The 23,269-nt window shown below is 39.7% G+C and overlaps 1 protein-coding gene across 8 annotated transcripts in view; it reads right to left on the bottom strand.

Annotated features, from left to right (window-relative positions):
- UNC79 (unc-79 homolog, NALCN channel complex subunit) overlaps positions 1–23,269 on the bottom strand; it is a 107,153-nt gene that overhangs the window by 59,608 nt on the left and 24,276 nt on the right. For 7 of the 8 annotated variants that reach the window (XM_051806573.1, XM_051806578.1, XM_051806572.1 and 4 more), the window contains 17 exons: positions 22,092–22,120; positions 20,827–21,056; positions 20,320–20,491; positions 17,739–17,969; positions 14,430–14,620; positions 13,475–13,598; positions 12,017–12,157; positions 10,489–10,710; positions 9,663–9,890; positions 8,296–8,437; positions 7,831–7,910; positions 7,598–7,746; positions 6,440–6,597; positions 5,912–6,093; positions 4,456–4,657; positions 2,656–2,835; positions 1,569–1,634 (listed from right to left, as the gene is read on the bottom strand). In XM_051806573.1, the coding sequence (XP_051662533.1) occupies positions 1,569–1,634; positions 2,656–2,835; positions 4,456–4,657; positions 5,912–6,093; positions 6,440–6,597; positions 7,598–7,746; positions 7,831–7,910; positions 8,296–8,437; positions 9,663–9,890; positions 10,489–10,710; positions 12,017–12,157; positions 13,475–13,598; positions 14,430–14,620; positions 17,739–17,969; positions 20,320–20,491; positions 20,827–21,056; positions 22,092–22,120 (2,727 nt within the window). The remainder of the gene's footprint in view (positions 1–1,568; positions 1,635–2,655; positions 2,836–4,455; positions 4,658–5,911; positions 6,094–6,439; positions 6,598–7,597; positions 7,747–7,830; positions 7,911–8,295; positions 8,438–9,662; positions 9,891–10,488; positions 10,711–12,016; positions 12,158–13,474; positions 13,599–14,429; positions 14,621–17,738; positions 17,970–20,319; positions 20,492–20,826; positions 21,057–22,091; positions 22,121–23,269) is intronic. The other variant, XM_051806577.1, reaches the window with a different exon arrangement.

The following is a 23,269-nucleotide window of genomic DNA, read 5'->3' on the forward strand; positions in this document are numbered from 1 at the left end:
ATCCAACCTAAACCTCCCCTGACACAACTTCAGGCCATTCCCTGGGTTCTGTCACTGGTCACCACAGAGATCAGTGCCTGCCCCTCCTCTTCCCCTCACAAGGAAGTTGTAGATCGCAATGAGGTCTCCCCTCAGTCTCCTCTTCTTCAGGCTGAACTCTCTCAGTGACTGTCCAGGATACAAGTAGAGGATACAGGAACAAATACATGATCCTGGTGTTCAGTGCATACAAAATGCACACAGAACTCAGCTTGCATTTGGACTGTGCAAGAATGACAGTTTTAGATCTCGAAAGAACAGACCAGCACGAGGACTAGTTCATTCAAGTGATATGTGTAAAACAAATGTTTTTCTACAACAGATGTAGAGCCTCTGTTCAGGAGTCAGTCAGGAGTTAACTGAATCAGGTATGTTCAGTACTGCCAATGCAGTGTCAAAAACAATGAGTCAAACCTTAAAATAATTTTTTTACAAGAATTTATTTATTTATTTCAGAAAGAAATAATAAATACTGGGCAGGAGGAAAGGGACAGTCACTTGTCTCCTAGTTCCCAAATCATCTGTGATATTCTGAATCATATTATCAGACTTCAGATCAGTAGTTACTAGCTACATGCAACTTCTTTTATATGTACATTTTTAGTGGAAATTTCATTTGAACCTCAGGTGACTGAGAGGCAGAAGAGAGCCTGAGCATGGAAAGTGAAGGTTCAAAATACCGGAATACATCTAATAAAATCACAATGGCTAACAATGCCTACTGTGAGACTGACACTCCTTATATGACACGTTCCTTTAAGCCCAGTACATACCAGGTGTCTGGTGCCATTAAGTGAAGAACAGTCATTCACTGACATATCTATTCATCACACCATTATTTCACTTGTTCCTTCTATGAGCCTGTGACAACCCACCCGTTCTGTAAGAAACCAGTTGACTTGCAGCTCTCACTGGGCTACCAGAACAGGGCTATACACCACTAATTCAGCAGCTCTACTATTCCATTTCACAGCTTAGTCAGCACCCACACTGACAAGATATCTTCCTTTCAGCTGATCGCCCAATAAACTGGTATGTTCTACAGTTGCCTGACAGAAGGGTGACATCTTCACAAAACGTCACTTAATACAAAACAAAGGACTTAAGATGTCTGTAAGCATACAGAAGAGATAAGTGTTATTTACGGTACTGACAAGCAAAAGCTGTCTGTAAAACCTGACCTGGTCAAAGATCAGACTCAACATAGATGACCCACAGGGCCAGTTTACTAAAGATTTACTTGTGGGCAATGAAACACAGGAAGGTGAGGCACTGCCAGCATAGCTGACTGCCTCTGAATAACCTCCCCCCAACTCTGAAGTACTACTTACAACTGGAGGCAGTTTTCAGCACAAATTGTGAGCAAAGCTTCAATTTACACTTTTTGGAACCATGCTGAGATGTGATTCACTGTGCCACTTAGACAACCTTCATCTTGTGTAAGTTTATCTCATGATTCAGCAAGAAAGTCAGAGTTAGAGCCTTCCTTTTCCTGTTCCATCAAAACACACCTCCCTTGTCAAACCCACCTGGTGTTTGCTCTGGTGTTCCTCCAAGTGCTGGTGCAGACTGCTCATGTCTGGTCAAGCTCACAGCTTTAAAAAAAACAAGAGCAACTCTGTTTAATAAGGCAGCACTGACATCTTACACTTAGCATATATTCAGTGCTAGCATATTTATGTTCATTTACTCATGTGCTGTTGTCAGGCAGTGAGTGTAATTGCTTGGAATGTGTTTCTTCTGTGCCCTACAGGTTTTGTGTACCATGTTCTATAACTCTAACTTTCTCCATCATTTAATTTTGCTGGTAGAAGAGTTATCACACAGGAGTCCATATGCAGGATCGATAATTGGTCAAGAAGGATTACCTAAGAATCCCAAAATATTCAAGGGCAGAGGGAATGTTGGAAAGAAAATTACTTTGTACCTTAATAGTTTACTAGCACCCAAGTTTGAAAGTTTTATCATCCTTTTATACGGGTAAGAGTAAAGGTCCAATTTGAATATAAACACTAATTTGTGTTCGTAAAATTCTCTAAATGAGAATGGCTGAGGTTTATTTCTGCTTGGAAAGGTATCTGCATGGCACTCCATATAGGCCTATGGTTTTCCTGCACCTACATCCTCCTATAGAAGCTAGTAGGAAGGATGTGCTGCATTGACATTGTTTTCTTAACAAAAGAATTCTGAGTATATCCAAAAATTCATTTGAGATATTAAAAGTTGATTTTACGTGTCTACCATATATTGCATGCACTGATTAATAATTACAAATAATAGATAAACTAGTAACAAATGAATTTTCCTGTAAACACTGTTTCAATTTAAGACAAAACTAGTGTGTTTTAGCCACAAATAAAGATCTATATACAAACTAGTCTTGGAGCATTTTGTTATGTCATTTTAAACAAACACAGCATAGACATAATGTCTGTCTATGTTCTTTGTCAAACTCACTAACTTGTCATTATCTGAATAATGCCCAAAACAGTCAGAAACCTAAATTTGCTATCCAATTGGATAAATATTGGCAGCTCCAACGTGTACCCATAAATAGGATACGATCCTAAGGGAGAAGATGGAGGTGTGTCACAAAAACATAAACAGATACTCAACGAATTTTGGTGGTTAAGGTTTCTGGAAGGGAGAGCGCTCTCTTTGACTCCGCTGGTCCCTTCACACTGTCCCTCAGGGAGCGCACGCTCTTCTGACGGTTACGCGCGAAACGAGCCCTCTTGATCTTCCACATTGCTGCATCACTGAGGTTGGCGACATTTGTCCGGACAGCAGTGATAGCTTTGCAAATGCAATTGACCAAGTTAGGATTCATTCCACAGCATGGTGAGGCCCCAGCGCTGCCAAGTGCCTAATGCAACTGGGCCCCAGGTCCCACTCCAGTCAAGAAAGCTTCACATGGGCTCAAGGGTCCACCTGCAAGGTACTCATTTGCATGCTCTCGTTCTGAAATCCATAAAATCCCAAGTGGCGTAACTATGTTAAAAAAATATGCTGTTACTTCTTTCTTTAGAGATTGGATAAAAACAGGTTCTTAATATCAAAACCTGAATTTCAGGCTAAGGGAATATGAGATGCACCCTACTTAAAACGTCAAAAATATCATGAGTACAGATCACATTTAGTGCACTCATACACTGATTTGGCCTCTAGTCTTGCCTCACTGACCTCTGGTCCTGCCTACACCTTTCATCCTGTATTTGAACAAAAAACCTGTGAGTGTTCATTATGCAGTTACAGTGGTGTTACCAGTAGCATCACTGCATGTCTTAATGTGGTCACCAATACTTTTCCATACTTACGTCTAGAGTGCACTGAAACCCCTTGAGTTTAATGATCTGAGTGACTGAAGCCAGTGAGCCCATCCTTTGCACCACTCTTTGAAATGGCAAAGAGAAGGTTAAAAAGAAATCTAAAAATTATCTTTTGCATAATTTAAATAACTCCCAAATACACATATTTAAAGATATGACCCCACACTTGCAGCTAGAGATGCTAGAAAACAGTGTCAAGATTCCCTCCTCAGGCCACATCAGCAGTTCCCAGGACTGGGTTAAGCTACTCACATATGGAGAAGAAAATACATTTGCAGTTCCACCCCTCTCCTGTGCAGCAGCACCCGGGAATTTTCAGGCACTGGGTTCCATGCAAATGTAGGAGGAGGCATTAGGCTGCTGAGGGAGCACATGCTGTTCAAACAGCTTTTCCCACCTCCTCCAAGAAAATCAGATGGAAATAGATCTTCCTTATGGACCACCACTTGTGTTAGGAAATTTTCAATTACTCTAAATGCCAAACAATTCATGCATGAATTATTTTTTAGTCCCTTCCTAGTGAATGTAAGGAGACATGGTATCTCATCAAGAAACCAAGTACGAACAGGATAAACATTTACATACATTTGTCACTGCAAGAATAGTTAACTGAACACTGGCTCCAGGAGTCCATGTGCCTCTTGTGTTGTGCCACATACACTGGGGTTTTTTTGAGGATCATACAGCTCCTAGGGCTGAGTTTAGACAGACCATCACAGAACAGGGTCAGGCACAATTTAGGACTTTGAAAATAGTGAACTTGACAGCATAAGAACAGCTACAACAGAACAGGTGGGTTAATGCAGGATGCAGCTGATGACAGAACCAGACTGCATTTCAACCAAGGCTGGCAATCACATGCTAGGGAGAGCAAAACATGATGCCCAAAGGTGCAACAGAGTATAGCTTAATCCATAGTTGGGCAGTCAAAAAATCCTCACTTTGATTTATTTTCTTTTGGTCCGAAAGATTACTTAATTTCAGAGAATTTATACATGTGATATCGACAAGTCTCTCAGACCCTTGCAGGAAGATTAAATTCCAGAACATGATAAAAGGAGAGCAGATTGATTTGGATTCTGCTTACTTGTTGGGAAAGGGAATTCTTTGTTGCAGTCCAGATGAAGTTGTGCTTCCAGAGACAGGGTCTCAAAGCGATTCACAAAGAACTCCCAGCTCAAAGCTGGAATATCTGCTTTTAAAAAATGAAGTAGCAAAAGCTTACTAAGAATTGTGGGCCTGTCCTTGACTACTGTGTCAAACTGGAAATCAAGGCAGAGGCAGAGACCCTGTAGAGGGAAACAAAAAAAAATATAACACAGAAGTGAGATATGAAATCTTTTCAGGATTTTTTAAAGCAAAAGGAGGTGAAAGGTCACAACTCCTGCCAATTAGTATTGGATAAAGATTTAGCTCCTTTTTTCTATCAAGTCCTTTAAGTCAGAACTAATGCTATTGATATCAACAGGAGAGTAAGGTAAGTAAGGAGATAAATGAACATCATATTTAGAATGTAGAATTTGCTAGGATTCCGAGGAATGTAAAGATGCAGGCAAAGTTCTGTCCTACTGCACATTTGGTACACAATATCAAAGTACTTTGCTCATACACCCCTGCTTGAGAAAAACCTTACATTCAGGTAACTGAATCAAGCCCTTAATTATAAAAAGAATGAATCATCAAGCCCAAACAGAGAAAGAAAAATTACATGGTGAAGTGTATCAGAGGTACTTTGCCTCAAAATTCTTCTATACATTACTTGCACTAGAATTTTGGCTCGAGTGTCAAGACTTCTTCTTTGAGAAGAAAGCTCACATTAAATATGGAAGTGTGGTATACTGGTACAGTCTCACTGAACTCAAGTTCTCTGGAAACTATTTTGAAAAGGTACCAAATGGAATAAAACTAGAAAATATTAACAACTTCTTACAGGTAGCAAAACTGAATGTTTCAAAATACATATTCATTTTATTCCCCAGAGAACTAGAACTGAACTGTGTACTGTGAGATTTACTTACCTTGCTTATCTCTCTCTCATATCCATTTAGTTTTAATCATGAGAATTCGGATTGACAGGCTCCCTCACATGATAAAATGACATGCCTAGGTAAATTTTTTGAAGATCAAGGCCATGTTTGGTTTTGCTCAAATAAATTTTCTCATTGTGAGCTCAGCAGGGTGTCATAAGACTTACAAATGTATTTTTAATTGAAAAATATCAAATTATTTTAAAGTAACAAAAAATATTTACAGCTTTTTACAACCACTTCAAATGCAATAGTATCCTCTGCAGTCATCAAATTATTTATGGTTGGACTAGATGATCTTTAAAAGGTCTTTTCCAATGTAAACAATTCCATGATTCTAAGTTGGGAGTAGGGCAGTACCATTTCCCTTGGCTATTTCGTGCCTATGTCAATGACCAAGACCTATAATGCTTGCCTAAAGATGTATTAGCAGTGACTGTGATGCTGTACATCTGAACTTCAGGTGAAAACCCAGTTTCCTGTTTGAATGTACTTTTTCCCATGCAATGCACCCACCTGTAAAGCTGGTCTCTTTATGGTGTCAAGTAATAACCCAGCTCTTGTAGCTACTGCTGGGTTGACATCTTCCACAGCAGTCAGGAAACAGCAGAATGCATGAGCTAAGGAGTACTTCAGTAGGTGGTTTTTTGTCACAGAGTGAATATCCAAAAATCTGCACAAAACAGCTACCTTCTCCACTGTAGCCATCACGTACCCAGACAAAGAAAAGAGGCATATTCATTTAGGCAATGGCTTCTTTATGTACTGATGAATAGAACTTTCCTAGAAACATGCACAGCTGAGAAAGTAACAACAAAAATAGCTAGCAAGAGTTGTAATTTTGTTTTTATTACCCAAAATGTTTCATGTTCTCCTCTATTTTACAGCACTGTTGTGCCATAGTTTTGCAACAGACTATCTTCAAAACTCTCCATAGCAGCAAAAAGATCATCATTATTATAGGTCTCCTCAGTTACAGCAGAGAAAGTTCTACCTCTTCAGAGAAGTAACGAAGAGAAAATAGAGTACATTCCTCAGGCCTACCTGCTTCAAATCTCATCTTCCAATCTTTGCTGTTGAAATTGCTGTTTATGATTGTCCAGAAAATGTCAGCTCCATGGGGAAGCGAAAGTGCATGAAGAAGAAGTGGGACTGCCAGGGAAGAAAGCTGAGAGAACTCAGACTTCACAACTCCCCATAAACTGGAAAGACAAAAAAGAGCAAGCCTGCTTATAAAAACACTCCCTTTATATCCTTTCTTCTAAATGTAACGCACTTTTCATGAAAATCTTCATGAGCCATCCTAGGCACTTATGTGAATTCTACAGAGTGACTTGTAGGAAAACTGAGCTACTTGCAAATCTTCAACCTGAGCAGTTTCTCTGGAAAATCCAAGTTTAAATATTCCTTACTTTGAAACACTTCAGATTTTAAAAGAGGTTGCCTAATTCAAGGCAACTACCATGGAACATAAACTGTCCTATGAATTAGAAGTTTCAGCATGACCAGCTTCAGCACATAAGCCACATGAACTTCCCCGGCACCACGAATAACTAAGATGTTGCGTGTTCACAATTTGCTGGTATCTAGATTCAGAACAGATTCTCTCATCTGCTGAAACCTTACAGCCTCAGGAGATGCTCAGTGAAATTGATACAGAGCAGCTGTAAGTGGTGCTGAACACACTATTTTAGAAGATTATATGCTGATGTTTATTCAGCTAGTTTTCTGTAAAGTCCCTTTCTCCGAAGAGAATCTTAAAATGCACAGATTTCAATCCAATTCACTCTGATTCTAAATGAAAAAACTTCCTTTTCCTCATAAAAGTAAGGTGTAATACTATTGTTCTCTCAGTTTTAATGATAAAGTCCTACAAACTGTGTACCTGTCTCTACATCATCTTTTATTTTATTTTGTAGAGTCAGGGAAGATATACCTCAGTCTCAGATAATGCTATTATTCAAAACAAATGGTGCATGACAGAGTAGCCATGATGGACAATGCAGGGTACCTTGGCTTCATTTCTAATGTCTTAATTAGCCTGTGCAATGAGCTCTTAAATGGGTTTCTTAACCCTTCCATGCTTCCCTACCACCCGTGTTAATTTTCCATACTAAACATGCAAATTCTTTGATGCTAACAACAAATGGATAGCTGGAGAACCAACAAAGTATGAGGACAAAATATGCAATAAAAACCTACCTTGAAATCAGCATGTGATCTTGAATATAGGCAAGAAATTGTGGATGGTCCTTTCTTGCTATATATAGGCATTCCCCGTGAAGACACAGGATCTTCAGACAATTCAGCATGTTAAAAAGAATGTCTGGTTCTTCAAACCTTGACATTTCCTGTGTAAGCAGATCTATTACTGTCAACATAATGACACCACTTCACCAACAATTCAAACCAAACAAACAAGTAATCAATGTTACCTGCAATATAGTGTATATGAGCTTCAAGGTAACTGGAAGTTGCTGATAACAAAACTTTCTTTCTGTGTCATTTTTTATCGCTGTTAAAAATATAAGTTACAGACAATGTTAAAATTCTTTTATCTGTGGATAGAAAATGAAACTAAAGAATGTTGAGGTGATGAAAGATATATTAATTCTAGCCACAGAACCTGCAGTCAGTAAAGTTAGAACAGCATGGAATTTGGCATACAGTGTTTTCGCTATGTTCAAAAAGTCAAAATTTCTTTTAACAATTTTCTGAGAGACAGTCATACATGCTACCAACCTAAATACAGCCTTCTTATTTAATTAATACGTTGAAATAATTAAATGCATGATAAAAAAGTGACTTGGAAGACTGCTTCAGAAATTTGTATTCTATATGAGTAAAGCATTTCTTTTAAAGCCTTATGGAAATACTCAACCTTCTCATCCTCTACCTACCAGCATTTTCTGTGGTCTCTGTGTGATTTCCTGGATTTTCACCATGTTTTGGTGCTGATTTGTCTTCCTCTTCTCCTTCAGTTCCTATAATAAACTCAGGTCTAGTATACAGAAGACTATCTTCGAGGTTATCTGTGGGCTCCTTTAAGAATATAATAGGTTAAATTCATTTCTTGATATTGTCCATATCCTGCTGTTAAAGCTACATTTGGTGTGATAAGCTGAGCTCAAATGAGGCATTGTTCAGTTCCATGTACACTTGTGCATTCAAATCACCTGCTATCTAATATTTTGCATCAGCAAATGCATACCAACAGAAAGACTATGTTTCAGACATGGATTTAACAGAAACTGCATATCCATATTGGACCTGAGGTGGATCCAGTCACGGAGCCAATGTTTCACCAAGTTTGTCATCCTTGCCTGAAAGGAGTAACAGACAGGAGCAAGGCATCTCCTACATGATTGCAGAGTTACAGGCATAGGGGCAGGACCTACCTCAACCACTTTTACATTGAACAAAGGAGTAGGCTGTAGTTACTTCTGCCAATGGCCAGGAGCTCAGGATTAAAGGTTGTCATTGTGACATTTATGTTGTAAATTGCAGGGTGGATCCTAGAAGTGGTACCATACCCCAGCACCCAAGACTGCACTACTTGCTAATTTTCAGATGAGAATCTGTACTGACTAGGCATGAGAAGATTCCTCTAGCACAAGTTACTGAATACCACATGCACAATACCTGCTACTAGCAAAAACATCCAAATGAAATCCTGAACCTTTTACACTTAGAAGGGCATCACTATGCCCTCCACTGAAAAAGGAAATACTAATAAACATCTGCTACTAACATGTCACAGCAAATGAGCACTCAGAATAAGCGGAATGATGCTGTCTTCTCAACTATCAGTTGGAAGAGTTATGTATAATACACATACAGCTTAAAACAAATTCATCAAACCATCACCACCACAGGAAATGCTCTAGTTCTTCTGCAAACCTACAGAAGACTTTAATGACAACTAGTGATTGAAGAGTACAGATTTATGTCTGAAAAGCTGGATACACAACCTGAAGTACATTCAGTTTTTCAACAATTCTCAGCATTTTCAACGGTCAAGCACCAACTGAGGCTTGCTCACTTGACAACTGATTCACTCAAAATCAATAATCATTTCAAAGTACCCACACTTTGAATCAATTCAGACTTAAATTTTACAGTTCAGTGGCACTTTGCTTTAACCTCATGAATCCTTCCTGCCAAAGGTCAGCGCAGCTTTGCTCCCTCAAGCACAATGGAATGAGAAAAATGAGGAAGAGAAGTTTTAGCACACCAATAATACAGACCCTTTCCCAGCTCTACTTACCACAAGCCTAATTTCTTCCTTTGGAGCAAGCTGTTCCAGCAGCTCAAAACCCAGCTGGTAACACAGAATGCTGGACTGGCACAGACCACATTCAACTGCTTTTTCATCTTTCTGACAGGTGTGAGAACCACCCCAGGGTGCCTGGAATACATTGTTTATGATGGATATTATATCTTTTGAAATGCTGTTCTCTAAGCCCAAAGTGACACCATCATCCTGGAGTTCCATCTGAAAGAAAGTGAAAATGATAAGGATTTATTATTTATTTAAAAGCCAGAGCCCTAACTGTCTGACTCGCCCTACATTTCTACTAATTTTATATTACAGTGCTGGGAAGAATTTGAGATAAACTGTAACATATTAAATTTTAAATTTTCACTGGTGTTGAGGCCCGAGCTCCAACAGTTAAACTAAAGAGACAATTTTAAGCACAAGATCCACTAATTTTACCTGGAGACAGTTATCTAAAGCACTTGCCCTTGGATTCACAATGTCCAAATTTAGCTATCCAAAAATTATGTATCTAATCTAAGCCTATCAACAATCATCTGCTTCTAGTCTGTAGAAATCTTCAAGAAGTTCCATTCACTATTATGAGGTTAGCATCTAACCTGAATGTGGAGGTATTTAACTTCTCTTCACTGAACATGAACCTATAACTCCTATAGAGGTAAAGGCAGATGACAGCTGTATTGGAATTTAAATGTCTTATACTTCATGCCAATCCCTTAACAGAAAGGGAATCAATACAGGACCAAAGGAGAGCCAAAAGTGACTACAGAACTTTGGTGTCCCTTCCATGTGGGTGTTTTTGTTCTGCAAGTACCTGCTTCAGTATGAGATCAAACATCAGAATGAAGCAGTTAAGATTCATTTCTTCATCTTCACAGTCAAAATCAATTGTTTTTCCACTAGGGTGTCCAAAGTTCTTGAAAGGGCTGTGAAAAGGACTACGTATTGGACTCCGGAATGGGCTCTGGAAGGGGCTTGGGTAAGGACTCAGCATGTTGTTCTGAACTCTGCGCCCAGGGTCAGATGCAACGCTCACCTGAAAATATTAAAAAAATCAACATGTCCAAATGACTGTTAGACATTTAAGAAATCCCATTCTATATGAAAACGCAAAAAATATCAAGAACTATGACAGCCTTACCCTTCTGTAGCTGTTTTGCAAAATATACACGTCCCTTAATGCCACTAAATGATAAAATATGATAGAAGTATGGGAACCATTTTCTGCACAGATGTATATATTCTCTTAAGCTAAGTGGTTGACATTCATTATATTATTCTTACTGAGAAGGAATTTCAACATCATAAACCAAACAGAAAACTGGTGCAGACAGTAAAGCAGCCATCAGGTTACAACGATCTGGTCCATGATCTATGGTCACTAATTTTAATAGCAGGAGGCTAATAAAGGAGGCCATCTCAAGAGAAGGGTGTTAACTAAGGCTGTACTAAGAGTACAGGTAGCTGGAATTGAACTAGACACCATGGTAATAAGATGTGTATGTCTGCACTGATTTATGCCCACACCACAATAGGCCATCTAAAATACCTGAGAAGTTCTAGGTGTTGTAGGGAGATACACATGTATATGACACATGAGGTCTATTTTCAGGCCAGGTATGGTCTGAAAGACCAGAGAGTAAGTTTGTCCATTTTTCTGCTTAGTTTAGAAGTGATCCTGGGCTAGGTGTGGGGGAGCTGTCTGCAGAGCTACATCAGAAGACAGGCAGACCACATGTAAAGCATCATCAACTGCCTCGATGCTGTAGTTCCTTAAATCTAAAGAATTTGACCTTCCCGAGCAATCTTGTTCCTGATGTCCTTGAAGCATTTCATCCAAACTACTGGGAAGTTAGCCACATCAGACCAAGCATGTGTAATGCCTACAGATTTGTACGTATTTTCTTTCAGACCAAAAGCCTTTGGCAACTTCAGATCAAATTTTGCATCTCTTGGGTGTGGAAAAAAATTCTGGGAAACAGAAATAATTCTGTTCCATCACTCTTCCAAAACATACCTGGGCCCACCAAATTCGTACCGGAACACAAAAGGTTATTCTGAGTGACCAGTTGTCCATAACAACTTGCCATTGACAGTTATTAATAGAAGGTGAAAAGAACAAAAAAGGTTGGAAAAGATACCAAGTTGCTACCTGTATTATCTTTACACTGATCATGTGATAGAGCGATGTTAAGTGATGTCAATTTTCTTCCATTTTCAAAATTTATAGTGTTTCCAATCAAATGCTGCCATATTGAAAGATGGCTTTTTAATCCTTCACATGCATTCTATTAGGAAGACTGTTCTAAGCAAAAAAAATAAGCAGGATAAGAAACAGTTACCCTCCGAGCTGCAAGATTTCCTGCCAGTTCACTGACTCTCGATTTTCTTTGATTTGCTAACTCTTTTACAGAATTAACTCCATCAGAAAACATGCTGATTAGTAACTGAAGAGGTACAACAATGTCAAGTTCAGACAACACCTGAGGATAGACAATAAATAAAAAGTAAGTTTCAAGTTTAATCACAAACACCATCTACTTTATAAGCATCTTTATAATACAATCCTCAGCTCAGTAAATTCCATGTATTTAATTTTGAGATTCAATGAGGTGAGGTGCAAGTTCAGATTTCTTTTAGAATCCAGGCAAAAGAAAACTGGCAAAAAATAGGTTATTTTCAAAATATTTGTTGGCATCCACTTGGTGCACCTTGAGATCAGTTTTATGCACAAAACCATACAGGGATGTGAGGTTATTCCACAAAAACATTTCTGTAAAGTAGAAGATTACCAATACTTGAATGAATAACTATTTACTTTATTTATTACTACTTAAAACTGAATTCCTGTATTTATTCTGAATCCAGTCACAATGGTAGCCTACAGGTGTCAACATAGTAACTGGATGGTTTTTTGCAAATCACTGAGAATATTCACAATCTATTTTGTCACCAACACTCAGAAAAATATGAGCTCATTTGTACTTGTCATTAAATGTTATTAAGTCAAGAAAATTCTAAAAATATCATGCTTTAATTGAAAACCTTGTATACCTGAAAATTGCTACAGTCATCAGGTAAATTGGTCTTTGCAGAGACTCAATTAAAATAAGCCTCAGCAGAAAAGAAGCAATAATGAAAAGTACAGGTATTATCCCAAGGTGCTGTGGAAAATTTTACACCCCTTTTCAAGTCACTGCCCTCAGCTGACATGATTATCCCTGTAGCTTTAAAATATGAACATTGGGTGAATGCCAGTTTCGTGGGCAAATATAGTGCAAAAGGGCCAGATCAGCAGAAAGCTTGATGGGTATAGAGCTAGTCTCATTCAGGTCTTCATATGCAGGAACAACTACAGCTGTTTCTGGAGTCTGGAATTAATTTTGGAATCTACAGAACAAATTCTGCTGCCAAAAAGTCAACCAGCTCAATGACCCTGAAAACACAACTGGCATTCAGAGGTAAAAGAAATTCCCAGCCTTCTATTTTATTACAGAATCACAAAATTATTTAGGTTGGAAAAGACCTCCAAGATCATAAAGTCCAACCTCTGACTGATCCCCACCTTGTCAACTAGATCACCACCCTGTCAACTAGATTATTGCTCATGATGGGTTAGTAACAAAGCTTCTCAGGGTCCGTCTACCAACCATCCTTACACAGGAGCTAAGCAAAGAGCAGAAGGATTGTATGAACTCTGGAAAAGTGGCTAAGTGGCTTCATTTTTTTACTCTCCTTTTTCTTTTCTTTTTCAAAATTAAAAGCTCTTCCAGCATGAGTCATCAAGAGAGGACACTTACATGCAGCCAGAGTAATGCTTGCTCTTGCACAGAGGATGGATATCCTGTGAATCGACAGCTAATAAAGCCAAACATCTCCTCCATGGAGAAAGGGAGAGGACAAAGTTCAGTGTCAAACATTTTGCTGAAAAGTAGAACAAAAACATACCATCACTGAGTTATGATGGCACACACCACATGAGACATAACAGAAAACTGGTAGAAAGCTTGCATTTTCACCCTCCACAGGGTTGCTAGGTTGCTGATACCAGCTGTCCTGACTGTGTAAGTTCATCTCTGAATTTGGTGACACACCTTAAGAATTTACATCACATCTAATATGCCCAGTTGCATCTGATAGCAATATCTCCTCCAACATCCAACGTAAAAATTGGAAAATTTCTCATCTCACCAATAGTCCACTATTCCATGCTTGCACTAAAAAAAAGTTTACAGCAATACCTAGAGATATGAACTTAAGAGTCAGTTTCAGAGCCTTTTCATCAATTAAAAGGCAACGAGAAGTTTTACTGTTAAAGGCATGAAATTATGACTCAGCCACCATTCTTATTCTGGTGTTTTCTTAGCTCAATAGGGGAACATATTAGCTAAATAAATATATCACTGAAAGCTCTACTAATCCCCACCATTTCTCATCAACTTGACAGAAGGAGAAAGATGTTCCTTCCAGCATGTTGCAGGAAGCCACTAATAATGTGACTTGCTCACAGCAAAGAAGCGTCCATGCACTTGGCTCTTGAACCAGATTTGAGGATATCAGAAGCAATAAAAGAAGACTTTCCCAAAGCTTAAGTGCTTTAGTCTAAATATAAGTCATAAAAACAAATCAGAAGCATTCACTCACTACTGTTTGTTGCACATATAGGCATTTTTATTCCTTGTCACCATCTTGTGCTATAACACTCAAGAATCAACATAGGCAACAACAGAATGATTCCAACTTATGTCTACATACCTCAGCACTTCCCGAAACTCTTTCAGTTGATTGTCAGGCACTTCTGTCCTTATAGCTTCCAACCATTCTGGCATGATACATTCCCACACCGACTGGTTTATCACATTATATGGAATCAAGCAAAGGATTCGATTTAGCCCTTCTTTTAACTGGGTTACAGCACTACACGATTTGTCCCAGTATCCGCCAACCTGTGGGTATTTCCAAGCATTACAATGATGAACAACATTTCTAGTCCCTGTAACTTGCTCAGCATCATAAATTTGTTCAGTGTATTGCAGCCAGGAAACTGTAGGGGGTGATCATTAGTACCTGCAAGGCAGAATTTAGAATTCGGCCATGGGGGTTGCACTGTTTTTTTCCTCTTCCATTTGACTCACAGTACCCAAAAGCACTGTCAAAGTCTTAGAAGTTCACTCACTTCCAGGCCATTATATTACTGTTTACAGTGTATTACTGTTTACAGTTCTCAAAAAGGGACAGATTTATTTGGTTAAACTTGCACCATAAAGTATTTGCTCTCCATAAATTGTTACAGTGCTGGATCTTTATTTTGAAAAACATGGTCTGTACTAGGTGTTCTTTCATAGATGTTTGTTTAGGTTTTATTGAGGAAAGGTTCTAAGTGATGTAAGTCAAAAAGTATACTTCTAAGCACGTAAGTAATTGGCGTACAGAGATTAATTATTCTAACTGACCTCAGCTCACATCTGCTGTTCCTGACTAATGGCTCTTGAGATGCCTGCTGTTCTGGCAGAAACTACTGGTAATCTCAGCCAACAAACTACTTTTTCTTCTTCATCACAGCTAATTTCATGGCTGTTTGTCTACATGTTCCAGTGAAGCCCTGCAAATCTGGCAAGTTGTCAGTCTAGTCTTAAGTATTGCAGTGAGGGTAACAAAATTCAAAAGAGGGGCTGGATCCAAGAAAAAAAATACATAAGAGATTACAGAATGAGGTTCAGTCCTTCCTTTACCCCCTAGCCTCAAAGCTCTGATCTCTTTTTTCAGTTTCTAACAGTCAAAGTATCCATCCACCTCTCAAATTCCCTCAGCTGCCCTCTGATCCTCCCACAGCCCTATGTATCTTCTGAGCAATGGTTCACAGTAAGACACATATACATGCTGGTCTGCACACGTATGCTGGTCTGTCTACAGCAAATCCCATTAGTTAGGTCATGAAAAATCCACAGATGTTCATGCCTGATGATGTGATACATTGCATCAAGCCCCAATGGCCCTTTCTAGCGTAGCCTTAATTTTAGGAAACTAAACTTAATTTTGGGAAACAAACCCAACATGTCTTCTGAACATTTTACATGAGAGGTCACAAAATTAATGTCTTAGAAAAGCATGGTTAAGTAGTGATTTCTGCTTCATAATTAATGGACAGATCATCCTAATTATGGAGCAGATGATCCTAAGTGCAATCACTCAGCATCTACAGGATGGACAAGGGATCAGACCCAGCCAGCATGGGTTTGGAAGGGCAAGTCCTGTCTGACCAACCTGATCTCCTTTTATGATCAGGTGACCTGCCTGGTGGATGACGGGAAGGCTGTGGATGTGTCTATCTGGACTTGAGCAAAGCCTTTGACACCATCTCCCATAGCATACTCCTGGAAAAGCTGGCAGCCCACGGCTTGGACAGGGGCACCCTGTGCTGGGTTACAACTGGTTGGAGGGCTGGGCCCAGAGTGGTGGTGAACGGGGCTGCATCCAGTTGGCAGCCGGTCACTAGTGGTGTCCCCCAGGGATCAGTGTTGAGCCCAGTTCTAATTAATATCTTTATTGATGATCTGGATGAGGGGATTGAGTGTGCCATTAGCAAATTTGCAGATGACACCCAGCTGGGGAGGAGTGTTGATCTGATGGAAGGCGGGAGGGCTCTGCAGAGGGATCTGGACAACCTGGAGAGATGGTCTGATTCCAATGGGATGAGGTTCAACAAGGCCAAGTGTCGGGTCCTCCACTTTGGTCACAACAACCCCCTGCAGTGCTACAGGCTGGGCACAGAGTGGCTGGAGAGCAGCCAGGCAGAGAGGGACCTGGGAATTTGGATTGACAGGAAGTTGAACATGAGCCAGCAGTGTGCCCAGGTGGCCAAGAAGGCCAATGGCCTCCTGGCCTGGATCAGGAACAGTGTGGTCAGCAGGACCAGGGAAGGAATTCTTCCTCTGTACTCAGCACTGGTGAGGCCACACTTGGAGTACTGCGTCCAATTCTGGGCCCCTCAGTTCAGGAAGGATATTGAGCAGGTCCAGAGAAGAGCAACGAAGCTGGTGAAAGGACTTGAGCACAAGTCCTGTGAGGAGAGGCTGAGGGAGCTGGGGTTGTTCAGCCTGGAGAAGGGGAGACCTCATCACTCTGTACAACTACCTGCAAGGAGGTTGTAGCCAGGTGGGTGTTGGTCTCTTCTCTCAGGCAGCCAGCAGTAGGACAAGAGGGCACAATCTTAAGCTGTAGCAGGGGAGATTTATGTTGGACATTAGGAAGAAATTTTTTACAGAGAGAGTAATCAGACACTGGAATGGGCTGCCCAGGGAGATGGTGGATTCACCGTCTCTGGAGGTTTTTAAGATGAGACTGAATGTGGCACTTAGTGCCATGGTCTGGTAACCACGGCACTGTTGGATCAAGGGTTGCAACTTGATGATCTCGGAGGTCTTTTCCAACCCAGTTGATTCTGTGATTCTACGACAGAAAGAATGACACTCTTTCTGGAAGAGATCCTACCAGTGGTTGCACTTAGGCACCCTGGATGGCCTTCCCGGTAAATCTCTTTCTCTTCACCAGCAACAAGGCAAACCATGTCAGACTGGTCTTCAACTCAGTCACTTAAATCAGGTCTCTGAAGCTACAGGGCATCAGTATGCCCAGAGTTCCCTTTGGTTACAACTGTGTGATTTCACAAACCCGAATTCACAGCTTCAGAGATGAGGTATGCAAAGAACAGAGAAACATTATGAAAGGACAGGCTTATGTCTGTGAGTAGGTAAATGATACCTTTTACTAAAGACAAGTTTGGGTACTTCAGCAGCATAATGAAAACATGCAGTTATCAAAAACACGCAGTATTTTTCAATACTTACAATATTCTTCCAACCTGTCTTCGCATTAGTGTAAATAATGCTCACTTTCTAATATAGTAAAACTAAAAATGCTATGAAGAGCAAAAATTCCTGAACTTCACTGCTCCCTCTACCACTGAGATTTCTTTGCCTTGACAGACTAGGAAAAAAAGATCTTTTTACTTAATACCTTAAATTCTGCAGCAAATAAAGGAACCTTCAGATAAATCATTCTTACCCTGGCAAACTCCATTGGTTTAGGAAGGAGGCACATAACCATGACATCAAAACGGACATCACAAACAGTCTTCAACCACTTGGTAACAAACTGGGGTTTGAGCTTTTCAACCAAGCTACCAACTTCATCATCCATCATGTAAGCTGTAGAGTGAAACCATTGGAATACCATGCTAACCAGCCTTGCTAAACTCTCTGTGGGTGTATTCTCACTGGGAGTGCAAAGGCTCACCTGGAAAAGAGAAACACAAATCAACTTTCATTTCTAGAATTAAAGGTGGCAAATTATTTATCTACTATATTTTGCATATTCTCAGATTTACAAGGATATATCTAGAAGACAAATAAGATGATCAGTTTTAAGTAGAGGTTGGCACAGGACAATTGACAAAACATTTCCAAACCAGAAAAATAAAAAAAAAGCCAAGCACTGAATTTTTTTATTTATTTTCAACACTGAAAAATATCAATATAGAATGTTTGACAAACTGAAACATTTTGGTTTGAACTTTAAAATGACTTTTCATTTCAGAAGGTAATGTAATACCTGGTAAAAAATATGATATACATACGCACACATATATAAAACATACAAGATAAAAGGGCAAATCAAGATCTTCAAAAATTCTGAAAGAAGATGTCTACTTAATACAATAAGTGATCTTTACTTTGCAAAAAGATTCAAATTTTGATTTTTTGTCCTCACTTGGGGTGAGTTTTAGGTCCTCAGAAATCCTCACATAATAATCAACATTATTCTCCCCCGCTCCAAAGTCTTTCTAAAATGATATCTGGACTATAAAACTGTCCCAAATCTGAGACCGACCCTCTACCCCAGTTCACAGACCAGTACACTGCTAAGCCCTTAATTATCTGCTATTTGAGCTCTTGGCGACAGAAGACAAAGTTTCAAGTCAAGTTGCTGCACTGAATGCAAAGAGTGGAAAATGACAGATGACAGGAGATTTTAGAAGCTCCTTTAACCACCTATCAGCCACTTCCTAGTGAAAACTGTACTCTCTTCACTTGGCAGCCTGAAACTGGTCACTGTTGCTTTGCAGCAAGTGAACAAAGGAGAAAGTGTGTTGTAATATCTGGGGGGAAAGATGACAGCACTGCTTTCCAGAGAAGACCAGAATCCACCTTACAAATGTTCTTCTCCGTGATTTTTCTTGGGATGAGGCAGCAATCAACACCCCTTTCAATTCAAAGTAGTCTTCATTGTTCTACTTCATTGCAGGTTGAAGTTAAGGTGTTTGCTTCCTTGTGCTTGTCTCAGTTGAGTGTTAACTCAAAGACAGTATCAGCTGGTTGCCGTTTTAATAGGAACTCTTGAGCCCTGTCCAGTTTCTAGATGACAGGTATTCATTTTATGAAAGAAAACAGCAACCCATGATTTCTCACAACCTGCATGGTGATCTCTACCAATACTCAGTACGGAGAGATCAAGAGATTTTATAAGAATAGAATGGATTCAGAGAGCTCCTCCTCCCTATCACAGAAAGGTACATGCTGAATGTCTAGGATGAGGTATGTACAGTGTAACAAAACCTTTTTTGTTCTCAATTCAGTTCTACTTCTGGAAATGCAGGTCTTCAGTGTTTATAAGGTATCATTTGAAATGAAATAGATGAACACAGTAAAAAAAAAAAAAGGTTAAAATAATAAAAGGCTTTAACACTAAAACAATATTGAACAACAAAACCCAAAACCTATCATCAGAATATAAACTTTATTCATATAGTCACTTGAAACTGCATAGCAGCTTTGTTGGAACTATGGAATTCCACACCTGGCACCTGGCCATCCAGAGATCCTATCTCTGTTTAGATGACAGATGAGGGTCCTGCTATTCCCCACCTGTCACTAGGTGACTGAGGAGAGAGCCTGAGAGCTCAAAGGGAATTGGAAACAGCCTGAGAGGGAGAATTTTCCTTAAGGGGAATTGCAGAATGCAATTTCTGAGGATCTATCAGGCTGCAGCCTGGCCTGCTCATGAACTGGCCAGCAGCAGTCCTGATATTTTGGAATAATCTCTGCTAACTACTGTGAGTAGTAGAACCAGCACAGCTTCATTCTGTCAACCCACACCAGGTAAATGAGCTGGAGTACACTGGCTGATCCAGACAGACCAAGCAAAACGCAGGAAGGAAGAGCAGCCCATTAAGACTCCTCCAGCCTTTTGGAGGTAAGAGAGAAAGCTGTGCTTCCAGAGAGTGATGTTGAAAGCTGGAAGGTAAAAAATAGATTCTTAGGGGATTGCCTTTTGAAGTTAAAATAATGACACTCAGCAAGGGGCACTTGTGAGCAGAAGCTGATGGCACATAGAAAGGCAATTAAAAAACTAGACTGAACAATTCTGTTCTACACTCTACATAGTAGTCGGAGGCAGTCACAAGCTCCACCCAAACTAGTTATGAAATCTCCAAGTCTGACAGCTTCAAAGAACAACTTTTTGCTTACAAATCAGAAAAGTCTCCAACTAAAGCAAAGAAGTGGGGGAAAAAAAATCAGATAAAACAGAGGCTTCAGAAAGTAGACTGAACCATGAAGAGTGAGAGAAGAAAGCATGAATTTCTCACCAAGAACCATATTCCAAACTGGCTCAGGAGGCGTTGGTCATGCTTGTCATCATCTTTATTATCAAAGTCTGTGTTGTCCAGGGAGTGATGGGAAGAGGAGAGGCCCATCTGTCTCCTGCGGTTGAGTTCATGCTCCCTCTGCTCAGCATGAAACTCTGCTTCCTTCAGCAAGCTATAAAACAAGCTTGTGGTCAGTGAATGCAGCTTTCCTGCACTGGATACAGGTGAGAATAACCAAGAATAACTACAGGTTAAGGCATTAGATGTCATCATTTTCCTGAGAACAGTAACAAAATAACATCAAATTCTAGGATTCAAGGCTGACTTCCTGGTCAGGACAACACTCACAGCTGATCCATTGTCTGATAAGGCAGCTGGAGTTCAGTGTCCCTGCTCTGAACTCATCCAGGTGAATCTAAAATCCACTTGCACAAGACCTGCAGGTAATATTTACAGGAAAGCCTGATCCTGCTTTACATACTGATGCCTCGTAAGCTGCCATATTACCTGATCACAGCTTCCACAGTACACACGAGTTCCTCTGCCCCACACTCCCGGGTGTTGATAGGAGGGGGTGAGGTCTGATAAAGGTGGGTTTCTGCAGCTGCCCCAACTTCGCTGCTGTGGTGATTCGAGTGGCATCTCTTGCAGTAGCGCACTGGCCTGTTGCCATGGCGGCCACAGCAGCCCGCTGAGAAGCACGTGACAACAGCTCTTCTGACGTGTGAACTACAGTTCTGAAAAACAGAAAAGATTTTATCAGGCCACAGGTAGCAGGAAATGGAATGAAAACAGGCATGAAAACTTGGGAACTGGCTCAAGTGTTGGTAATTTCCAAAATCGTTATATATAAGCACTACTGTGTGGAAACTCCTGAAGTCAAGTATCACTGACCTTCCAGAAAGATAAACTCAGGATCAAGTGCCGAGCCTGAACTTAAATGTCACAGTTGCTCTTTCTTTGGAGCAGACCAAATTGACATTTAAGTCATCAGCCTCAACCTTCTGGCTTGAAGCAATCTCTAAAATTTACAATCATTCTCTTATGCTTCAGAATGCCTTTTTAAGTTACAAGTAGCAACAGGCAGATCCTTAGGATTGCAAAAAAATGGTGCCACCGTGACACAGTTTATGCTATGTAAGGATCTACCTTATCACAGGTAACTGACCAAGGCTCTGAAGTAGGTGCTACCTTTATTTTTGCCACCTGGTAATCCAGCCCAACATAAAAGCTTTCTTTACCATATGAGAACTAGAATATGTTATGCACTGTATTCCTTGCTGTTAAAGTGTTATTAAAACACACTAGCTGGTATGTATTGCAAGCAGATTCTTTTTGTCAGCAATCTTTTCAGAGCCAAGCACTGAAGAGTTTTAAAAATACACATTGTAGAGTACGATTTTTGTCCAATTTAGGATTAATCCAAGACTTTGAGGAGATAAGAAGATATATATAAACACTTGAATTTAAAATTCACCTCTTCCTCTACCCTCTTCATAGGCAGAGTTATAGAATACAAAATGAGCTCAATTGCATAATTGAATTGCTTTACTAATTGACACTTCAACTAAACTCTACAACTCAAATCAAACACTGTCAGTTTTAACAAAAAGAAACCTTGCTGCTGAATCATTCTCATCCATCAACAAATGCATTCATGGATAAATTGTGAAATTTTGGAATGATACAAAGAAGAGCACACTACATATTAATGGAATGACACTACACACAACATCAAATCATGCCTCATCACACAAATGGCTGAATCTTACCTTCTTCTGACATATAGCAGAAATTTCAGCTGTAAGGGGAAGGCATACAAAACATGAACACAAAATGACGATCTTTCTGTTTTATTATGGCAGCCATGGGAAAAGGGACTTCCTGCAAGGAAATCTCTGAGGTTAAACTTGGGTTTCCAGATACTGTTGAAACCTCTAAGCCTGTTGGACAGCATAAGGTAGGACACTATACTTAAGCCTATGGCTATTTCCACATTGAAATGCAATAACAGCATTTGTGCATTAAGTGTGGTGTGCTCTGCTACCCATCCACCTTCTGCCTATGCTTCTGCCTCCTGGACAGACTTGTAGAAGTACACCTCACAGGCACACTACTGTGGCATGCTGTAAGTAACATGCTGTAGGCTTAGATGTGCCTACACTGCTTGTGAAAGTTCATGGGATAAAAGAGTAGTGAATATGGATGAAGCAGCTACTACGTCTGTGCCCTATAATTTCATGTGAAATGTTTGCAGATTGAACCTGTAAGCAGTAGCTATTCCATCTGTTGTCCTGGCAACATATGATTCAGTAAATTTAAGTGGTTGATTAAAAGGAAGTACTTCCCTTAAGTAAATAAAACATTCTTAATCTGGGTAACATTTCAACTAAAAGCAGACAGCAAAAAAATCTCAACTGCTTACAAATTTTCAGTTTGCAGAGCAAAGAGAGAGGTGGTGTCTTCCTTGTGTCCCTGAAAGGGTTATTTTAGATAACGTGCTGATTAGTCTGTCAACAAGCTTTGTCTGCATTCTACTAGATAATAAAATATCACTGGCCAAAGGACAATGATTGGATCAATGACTGGATCATGGACAAATATTTTATGTTTTTTATATTTTTATGTTTTTTTCTGATATCCTTTGCAGGGTCATATTAGAGATTTTCACAAGCTTTAAGAGCTTTTGAATCAGACCCAGGTTACTGGAAGAACCAGTCCCTCTTTTTGGACACTGGTGTGGGACACAAATACTTTTTAAGAACTTGGTCCCAACTGTGAATACTTCAAGATGTCAAAATTGTCAGTTGTCTCTGTTTCCTCACACATAAAGAGTTGTATCAATTTTCAGATAGAGGATTAGTCAATTTTTCATAGTACTTCAAGGTCATTCAGCAGCATTAAGTACAAGTTACTTCAAAATTCTAAAAAAAAAAAACCCTTTTGAACA

This window comes from Manacus candei, unplaced genomic scaffold, assembly GCF_025592945.1.
Source record: "Manacus candei isolate 608988 ecotype Guabito, Panama unplaced genomic scaffold, ASM2559294v1 h1tg000067l, whole genome shotgun sequence".
Classification (NCBI taxonomy): domain Eukaryota; kingdom Metazoa; phylum Chordata; class Aves; order Passeriformes; family Pipridae; genus Manacus; species Manacus candei.